The 9936-nt window shown below is 40.6% G+C and overlaps 1 protein-coding gene across 1 annotated transcript; it reads right to left on the reverse strand.

The window, feature by feature from the left end:
* Window positions 1-474: 474 nt before the first annotated feature.
* SETD4 (SET domain containing 4) lies at window positions 475-9477 on the reverse strand. The gene is made up of 10 exons (XM_010291325.1): window positions 9408-9477; window positions 8854-8949; window positions 7865-7902; window positions 6183-6271; window positions 5101-5530; window positions 4126-4300; window positions 3367-3448; window positions 2930-3010; window positions 1794-1917; window positions 475-813 (listed from the first exon to the last, which is right to left on the reverse strand). Exons 1-10 carry the CDS (start codon window positions 9475-9477, stop codon window positions 679-681), a joined length of 1320 nt encoding a protein of 439 aa, XP_010289627.1. The 3' UTR covers window positions 475-678.
* Between the last annotated feature and the right edge of the window lie 459 nt (window positions 9478-9936).

A 9936-nucleotide genomic window follows, 5' to 3' on the forward strand; every position in this document is an offset into this window, starting at 1 on the left:
CAGTGAGTCTGGAGGGAGCTTTGAGAGTTAAGGAAGGAAATTCAAAGTTCCTTACATTCAAGAAACGCTTGGGATGAAACTGTGAAGGGAATGATTCGGACTTGGTCACAATAGGACTGATCCGTGCTCTACTCCACATCTATTACTCCAGCAACAAACAGGCACTACATCAACTGCTAAGTCTTGGGGACATGTACAGATTTCAGGGAAAAAGTGAAGGATCAGTACAGGGCAAATGTAAGTGTCTCGGTCCTCTTCCTCTCTGTCAAGTGCCAGAGCTCAAACACATGCCGAGGAGTATCTGCTTGACCCTGTGATCCATGCTTTAGCCACACAAGCAGCTGTAAAGTCTAGGACTGCTGGAGCCCACAGTCCTGGGACTGCTCAAATTATCCCAGAAGCTGCTTCACTCACAGCAGTTGAGATTTAGATGAGACATGGTGAAAGCCGCCTGTGCTTCCCCCCTACCATTTGGGCTAACCTTTCGTATTACTGAAGGAGGTCAGCAAAGAACTAAGTAAGATTGTGGGTCCTGTGTGATCCTGTGAACGAAACTAGCCATATTCTGATGACTTTTTGCATTATTCTTTGCTGCTCACGTCCATTAAAGTAGTTGAGCCAGGCACATCCATGGCAAAAGAGATCCAATCAGCCACAGTTATCACAGCTCCAGATGGGTCAAGCTGTTGCCATATTCAGGTTACAAAGAATCTCAGCTGATTTTTGCAGTATCTTCAGATCTTCCAAGCGTAGTGCTTCTACCAAAGCCAGATGTTTTTTGAGGTTCTCTTTGTTCCTTTTCAACTGGGAAATCTGAAGTTTATACAAATGGGATGAAATTACTAAAAATTTAGATTATTTAATATAGGACATGAACATTTGTGGAAAGCTCATCTGTGCTAAGGATTCTGTGAACTATGTCAAAATAGTATTTTTTAATCTTCCACAAGAGAAACGATAACATTAAAAAAAAAGGAGGTGGGGGGTAAGAGGAGGAAAAGGGAAGAAAAAAGAAAAAAAATCATCACATGGAGAGGAAGCAGATTGAAAACAAGGAGAGGAAGGGAAGGGAAATGTTTACCTGGTATCAGGCTCCTAAGTCCATACTATCCTCAAGACGTTGCTCAAGACCAGATTCACCTCAAACTCTATGCATATACATGTTTCTTTTACAAAAGTGTGGTTTTAATAACCCTTTTCCATGACAGCTATGCAACTTGACATTAAGTACACATGTTGTTTGCCAAAATGCAGAAAGGAAGGAGAGATTGTTTTTCTAAGAGCACAGACATCCCTCACATGTGGAAACTGGCTGACACGGGTAATTCATTTGGCTTGACTGGCTTTAATGAACACAGCCTTCACCTTCTGCCACAAGCCACTCATGGCAGGGCTGCAACATCGGATGTGGCCACCCGATACCCCCTTCGCCAAAAAGCCACTCATGGCAGGTCTGCAACATCGTATGTGCCCACCTGATACAAGCCTGCATTTTCTTTTAAGAAGTAACCTCAACAAACACATTTGATACTGTAGGCAGAGAAAGGTTAAACACTTTTCAGTTGTTTATACAGCTTTGTATAAGTTTTGTAACACGGTTCCTTTCTTTGCTGCAGTCACAAATTTTGCTGAGCAATTCCGTGCTGTCAGTCACCCTGGAAACAAATCCTATACCACCCCAGCACAGTCAATTCCCTCCCTCACTCTGTTCTCATCCCAAAAAATTACATTGCTGTACATTTATGCTAGGAGAGAAAGGAATCTGGGCTACCTTCTTCTTTCAGCCAAATTACCTGGAGAAGAACATGCTGTGTCTCCTCTATTAAAAAATGGCATATTTTTGCTGTTATATTCAAAGTCAGCTGTTCGTTTCTGGATGAAATTACATCACCAAGCAGTGTTCTCCTCCAGCAAGTACTAGAACAAAAATGTTTGAACAACACACAATCATTTGCTGTATTCCCCAACTGAATGATAAACATATGGTTATGCTAAGAATAACGTCGCTGGCATAAGGCAAGTAGTGTCAGCATACATGAAAAAGGCACACAGCATTCAAATATGAGACTGATAAGGCAAGCAAAAGAGAAGAGAGGTTTAATGGTCTGGAGCAGCACTTCCAATCCTCCACCCCTACCTTTTCAACCAAAGAACAGTCTGCACTTAGACCAATGCTTCTGGTCTTCACTGCTCTGCCATGCTGCCACCAACTTCAGCAGCACCAGTGAGGACTAAAGCTATCCACCCAGAACTTACTAGCATGGCTTCTGCTAAACTTCACCGCACATACTGATGCATTTCACAGGCTTGAAACCAGTACCACAGAGATTTATTTTTAGTTCCCCTAATCAACTTAGTGCACTCAGCAACGAATCTTCAAAGCATAAACTGCTTTGAACAAGCTGGGGTTTTTTATTTACTATTACAAACAAAGCCCAGGTAACCATTTTCTATTAATGCTGTTTGAGGAAAATTTGCCATTTGGAACACATGATCAAAACTGCACTGACAAGTCACTGGAGATGAATTTCAGTGACTTATTTGGCCCTAGGATTTCAAAAGCAGACTGTGGAACACATGTTTTAAAGAAATCAAGCAAGGCCAATAGCACTCAAAAGTCTCATCAAACCAACAGGAAAAAGATACTCCTTAAAGGAATATCTGGTTCTCAAAATAGAAAAGGAAAACAATGGGGCGTGTCTACTGTTTAATACAAGAAAGCAAAAGACCAAAGCAGCAAATATGCAATTACTTTACATTACATAGTGTTCTCTGCCTTTGTTCTTCCAGTTCTCAGTTGGACTCAACGAGAAAGACACAGGAGATCCAAAACAACTGTCCCAGTATCTCACACACAGCCAGCAAAAAGCAAATAAAGGAAGATGGCACATGCACATTGTCTAAATATTCAAAAAGTACTGAAACTTACAATTCATCTGCTCCAAGACTTAACAACTTGAGGGCTGTGAGGAGTCTCCAAGATGGTCCATCCCATCCAAAGGTCAGGTTCCTAAAGAGTCAGAAGTAATGAGATGCAGACAGTATAGGTGATCTTTTACAGCACGATAGCTTTCTTCCTGGTAAGTGTCAACAAGGGGAGATCTCATCTTTGGAAATAGAGGACTCCTTGTTTCCCCTTCCTCCGCTGCTATCCACAGCTAAGAGACAGCCTGGACCTTGAAATCTATCTCAAGCTTTGATATTGGTGTTCACCACTTCTACATTCTCTCACAAACAGCAAGCAAATCAGTTTGTTAACAGGCAAATTATTATTTTATGCTGGATTTTGATACTAGAAGAAAAACTTGACTCCCAGAAAAACTGAAAAGAAAAATCACAGGGAAACAAAAAACTCCCAATACCTACTCTAAGAAATCATGATCCTTTAGAATGGAAAGTTTTGCATTTCTCTGCTTGTCCCATGGTGGAAAATATCTGAGGAGAGTATCTGCATAAAAACACATTTTAGATATTTAAATAAGTGGTATGTAGAAGAAACCACAATCCTTGATTCTGAAATGACACTTCAACCATATTTTTGCTTGAAAGTAGCTACAGAACAAAGATCAAAATCTTCTACATTTTGGTGAACTTTAATATAATCAAAAACATACTTCTCAAAAGCTCAATCTCCAGGATTGTATCCTTATAGTGGAAATCCTGACTCAAACTGAAGTTACAAACAACTCTCAGCAACTTCAGTTTGTGGGGATCAGGATTTAAATCCTGAAGTCAATGGTACAATCTAAGACATCCAGCTAGAAGCTCTACATACATACTGGTGAGAACTGCAATTCACAAAAGGAAACATTACCAAAGAACACTGTCAATTTTAAAACTTCAATCCTTAAATTCTGTGGAGTTCAAAGTGGTATCAAACTCTATTCCACTTCTTGGAAATACATCCAAATATTTTGATGGCACTAAGAAAAGAATCATAATGCTTTAATAAGCATTGTGCATATTGTGTGCCGTGCGTATATGCAAGTGCGTGAACTTCACATTATCCTTTAGTTATCCCTTTTTACCCACATCCCCTGTTGAAGACAGGCAGTATTAACATGCTCAGATGCTCTGCTCTCTACTATTGTACCTTTCAACGTCAAGACAATCTATAAATCCAACCTGATGAGACATAAACACTGCTGTGAGGGTTATCAATGGCAACAAATCCATATTCTAGTAGCAGTCGCTGATTATCATGAGGCCCATAGCAGATAAATACTTCTTCGTATTTTTTGCACTGTGAATTTGTCCAAATTTCATAGCTTCTTGTCTGCTCATTAAATGCAGCCTTTACCTTTGAGAAGATAAAAATGAAAGGTTTTACTCTTGGCAGGAAGACAGGGTGAAAAAGGAATCAGACCTTGAATATTAAAACCCACAAATATTGAACATCACTGCAACAAAACAGATAGTCTTACAGATGTCTGAAAAGGCAACCCATTTGGACAATTCCAGACCAGGATTACTCTATAAATACTAGTACAAAGAAGAACAAACATCAAAACCTTAGTCTGCAGGATGTGCCACCCACTGTGTAGACTTATTACAGAGGTCCCAAATCTGCAAATAAAGATGGCTTCATGTAGAGTTGGCCACTTCTGTGCTATCCCAGCTCTGTGTTGGCACATAGTCCCTGACATAAGGTGAAACTGTTCCACACACTTTTCTAAGGCTGCCCAGAAGCTTCAGCCAGAGGTGAAGTAATACAGGGACTATGTAACTCGAGATTTGTCTCAGGAGCTGAGCCTTTCAGGAGCGCAGAGTAGGGTTATATTTACAATCAGCTCTTCCCAGTGCGTACCCCAGACACAAATCTCACCCAGACATTGTGGGCTCTCCCTGTACCTTTCCTTTGCTACACAAACTGGAACACTTGAATCATCTTTATTCAACTGCCTCGGGTTGAATAACAAGCTCTAGGGTATATACGAACCATGAATACTCAGCCTGCGCATGTCCTCAATGGACAATTTCCCAACTATGAGATCTCTCACTGACCTCCAGATGCTCCTAATCCATCACATAAATGCATACTGTATTGAGATAGTGCGTTCACAAATAAAGAAATTAAGTTATCTATTTTTAGTTTCTTACCTGAACATTTGGACTGTGGTTTAGCAAATCTAAATATGGTGCCAATGCATAAACATCTGGCTCAAGAGAAAAACATTCCTTCTGTGATTGTTTCATGTATATTGTCCTGGTATTAATAGTGCACCAAGCCCACTCTAGAGCACTGTAGTTAAAAATAGTTCCTGTGTTCTCAGCAAACAAAGGTTGCAGTGAAGAGAAAAAAGCCTTGGAAGACATGTACAACTCATGGACTGTCCGTCTCTGCTCCTGAGCCTTCTTTCTTAATGGTTCAGGAAGAAGGCTTACTACATCATGCTCCAAACAAACAGGACAAGTGTATGTCTTGGGTAAAACATCAAGATATGGCTTCCACAGAGATTTCTCACCAGCATGCTTCTCTGCTATTAAAAATGTGCACAGTGCTATCAAAGGAGATACAGGAGGCTTCCATCTATTAGAAAATAAAATAAAAATACCAATATAGCAGATACACAGAGGTGAGACAGGAAATGGATGCAGGGGTATTTTATCTATCTTCTACTTCTTTTAAATGTTATAAATAGCTTCTATTTTAAACTCCTTTGTAGTTCATCTCCAAGTCCTTTTGATGATTTCAAAGGGGCTATAAAAGCTGGTTTGTAGTAACAACTTCAGGCTCACCTCTTGGGTTGAGTTTGGGGCAGGGGGTGGTGCAGTTAGGATACGTAACAAGTACTCAATGTCCAGCATAGGTCTTCGCTCTGAATTTTCTAAAAGCTCACGTGACTGCTTTGCAACCCCATTTTATCCTCTTTCTCCTATTGAAGCATATTCACAAGTTCCCAAGAAACCATTCATAACTAGCATTTAGGTCCAATCTGGCTCTAGGGTCAGGCCAAGTTCAAGCCTCTACCATCACTCCAACTCTGCCTAGCTAAAAGGAGATGCTCTGTGTCCAAGCCTTACTTCTCTGAGTATTCCACATGCATGAAAGCCCACAAGAAAAACTCATACAAGTTAGGGCATGCAGTTTAAAGCCCTGCCACCATTTAAGATGACTAATCTACTAATGAGCAACCTACAATAAAGGCAAGCTTGCCCATAAAGTGTCACTTTTCACTTACTTCATAATGTATTCTCCCAAGCAGCTACTAAGGACAGTGTCTGTGGTGAGTAAGCATTCATCAGGCAATGAAATAATCAGATCTCCTGCCTTTGAGAGAGGGGGAAAAAAAAAACCCACACCATCACACACAAGGAATAGTAAAGGTCAAGTGTAAATGACTCATCTACTACACGATGTCTGAAGAGAGAGACATTCCCCAGAGAACACTGATGTCAGGAAGCAAACAAAAGTGATGTGGAACTTGATGAAACTGGCATGGTTTTAAGACAGTCACAGTGCAGGGAATGAGGATGACTGCAGTCAGTAAGAACTGTCACCTGCAGAAAGTTAGCTGTTCACAGAAAGTTTGGTGCCTGGCTATTCACTTTCTTTGTACTGAGATATATTTTTTGACTAGATCTCACAAACATCTGAACTTCTACCAACATAACAGTATGGGGTAGGGATATTTTAGGTCATGTCTACCCTGACCTTATTTGCCAAGCTGCTGTGTGTGTAAATTAGTTTTCATGCCTGGCTTGAGCCATATGTGTCCATGCCTGTAGGGAGAGGACATGAATCAAATCAATACTCTCCCCTTCCCATTCCTCTCCCAAGTTTCACTATCTTGCTCAAGCCCGGTTGAATCTAGATCTCATTTCATTTGCTGCAGACTCCCAGCATTGTGGATAACCTGAGCCTCTGGCTTCAACTGCTGGCTCTAACCCCGAACCAGCACGAGTTCAGGAATTCTTAGTACAGGAATGTCTTCATACAAGAAGTCCTCAGAGGACATCATACACTGTTCTCTACACGTAACTTCTCCATCGCAGCTCCTTCCTACCTCTTTCAATACTCTCTATTTTGCCAAAGGTTCTTGGTCTGATTCGCCATTATTTGATACACTATTCTCACACCAGTTAGGAAACTTCTCCAACACGCTTATTTTCTGAGAGGCACTTTTCAGTCAGAGTTCAGTCTTTCTGCGCCAATATCTGAACGGCAAGGTATTTCTTCTATCAGTCCCCTTTTCTGCTGAGGATATCTAAGAAATTATGTTTCTATTAGCTGGTCTGTCAACAAAGAGGAGGGCCATCAAAGTGAGGTTAAAGCTGTGTTTTCACATTATGGCTAAGATAATCTAAAGTCAAATGTTGCTTAAAGCACCATCCCTTTCCTCCACTCCCCTCCCTGATACGCCATTCCTCCCTTTATACCAGCACTGGTCTGACCAAGGTGGAAGATTTCAAGAAGCAAAGCTATCAAAGCTAGTTAATTTTTTTGAAGAGAGAGTTTTCTGTTAGTTTAGCTTCCTGATGCAACTTACCACACGAGTGGGGAAGACTGCTACAGCCAGTCAAAGGAAGCTGTGGGAGCCAGTGGCTAAGGGAGAAGGCATAGAAGAGGGAAGGGGCCTGCTCCTTCTGCTTTCAGTATGATTGCCTTAAACTGAAACCCAAGACTACATACTAAATCTACTGTAAATGAGTACAGGAACGTCTTCATACAAGAAGTCCTCAGAGTACATCATCTTACAGATACGCTAACACTGCAAATTCTGGTATTAGGCCAGAAATCACCTTCACAACAGGGACTGTGAAGACCTGGTCTAGAATTTTGAGCTTTGCTTGTTGCAAAAGTCGTTACATCTCAAAAAAACCCAAACTGAGGAGCTTTTGCATTAGAACCAACATTACTAACCTGAAGAGCTTTTGTTGTCATCAGTCCTCTACCTGTATCTGAAGCAGGAACAAAGAGGATGCTTAAATACATGTATATATGTAAAATACAGGAGACTATGATAAGCTGCAATAAATTAACAGGCCACCAAGGAAAAGCTCTAAAAGAACATATATTATCTCTTACAAATCATAAAAGCTAATTATGGATTGTTACAGATATATACCTAATTTCTTTCTTCCCCAATTCTCTTTCTACTTTCAAGATCCTGTGAAGGCCCTTCCCCTGCATCCCCTGCAACACTTGCTGTCCAGTTCTAGCAATTACTCAACTTCTTTTTCACAACTTTTTCTTTAAACACATCTTTCATCACTGGCTGCTGTTCGTGGTTTCAAAGTTTTAACTAAACTTCACAATTTCTATTCACAATATTCTTTTCCGATTCATACTATTCACTCTACTCTCTCTTTAATATTGCAAAAGTTTTTGACACATAATCTACTTAAAGAGTAAAATTACAAGTATATACCTTTAGTGTAAACAGTACTAAGGGAATCACAGCTCTAAAACAATTTACTTATCTGTATCACTAGATCTGCTGAGCTTGCACAGGGAAAAAAAGATGAAGAAATGATAATAAGATTTGGTTCCGATACTAGAAACACTTAAAGAGATATTACTTTCTTCTTTAAAACTAAGGCTTAAAATATCAATTTCTACATGGAATTCAGCATAGGTGTGCATGTTTTGCACCATACCAGAGTATTCTCGTAGAAGAGTTTTACAGATCATCTTTATACAAGAAACAGTTTACACTACTTCAGGCCTTCACACCTACTTGTTCATGTTAAACAACATTCACATGCATTTGCCAGAAGTCCTTAAAAGACTAACAGTAACTGGCTTTTTTACTGATGCCAACCAGGTGTGTGACTCAAAATGAATGCAGGAATCTAAAATTCTTAGAAGCAGCAGAAATTTGTACCACCAATAAACAATTAAAACATTACCCCAGAACTCTGCTGGCCTTAAATTACTGTCTTCAAATCCTCTGTCTTTCAGCCACTTCTTAAGTTTAATGTATTCCAGCTTGTGACTGCAGTTGACTAAAAATAAAAAGAGAGGGGATTAATGCTATAAAATAGCACTCTTTGAAAACAAAGGAAACTGAAAAATTTTACTGTATAGTTAGAAAACCTGTATTTTGGACACTTTAGTATAGCATAATAGAATAGCAAGAAAGGCTCCCCTCAAACTAGCTTACTAACTTCTGGGCACCTGGGCACTGGGTGCTCTCAAGAGCTGCACGAGTTATTCAGCATATTCAAGGGTCAAGAATTTAATAATGTAGTACTTGCCATCAGCCAGAAAAGAGAGCTCACAATATTCACCGTGCTCTGCCTGGGACTGTAAACTAATGCTAGAATATTTGCACAGAAAAAACTAACAGTCATGAATGTTATTTTCAAAGCACAAAGGTGCTTGAAAAATATACACCATAAAATGACACCCTGACAAACAATTCGTTATTTTTTTTATTTAGCAGTACTTCCAGGGATAGTACCTCCATCCATAAAACTCTGCAAGTGTTTTCTTCTTCGCTTTCGACCTGTCCGGCCTCTGCTTTTCTTCATATTAAGAACGAGATTCTACCTTATTTAGACAACCTGAATTTAAAAAAAAAGTTACTTAAAAATGTTTAGAGTCCCTTTCAAACACCGCATGCTTATCTCAGGAGGAGAAATCAGAGCACTGCCTGTTTAATAAGCAGCCTCTTTAAAGTTTAGAAAACGTACTACGAGCAAACCCCTAGACGAGGGTGGGTGATAGGGGTGAGGGAGGGGGGAAGGAAGCCTTTATTTCCAAACATCACCGCGGCCGACCCCCCCCCCCCGCCGCAGGGTTAGGCCTCTCCCCGCTTCCTGCTCGCAGACACAAAACCTCGAACCTCCCGAGCGAGGCGAACACCGCTTGGGACCGTCTGTGGCTCCTCGCGTTTTCGGGCAGCGGAGATTGCAGAGTGTAACGAGAAATCCCGTCTCCCCTCGGCGGCCCAACAGCGGCTCCGGCTCCCGATTCCCTCGCGAGCTGAA

Source organism: Phaethon lepturus, unplaced genomic scaffold (genome assembly GCF_000687285.1).
Source record: "Phaethon lepturus isolate BGI_N335 unplaced genomic scaffold, ASM68728v1 scaffold19947, whole genome shotgun sequence".
Taxonomy (NCBI): domain Eukaryota; kingdom Metazoa; phylum Chordata; class Aves; order Phaethontiformes; family Phaethontidae; genus Phaethon; species Phaethon lepturus.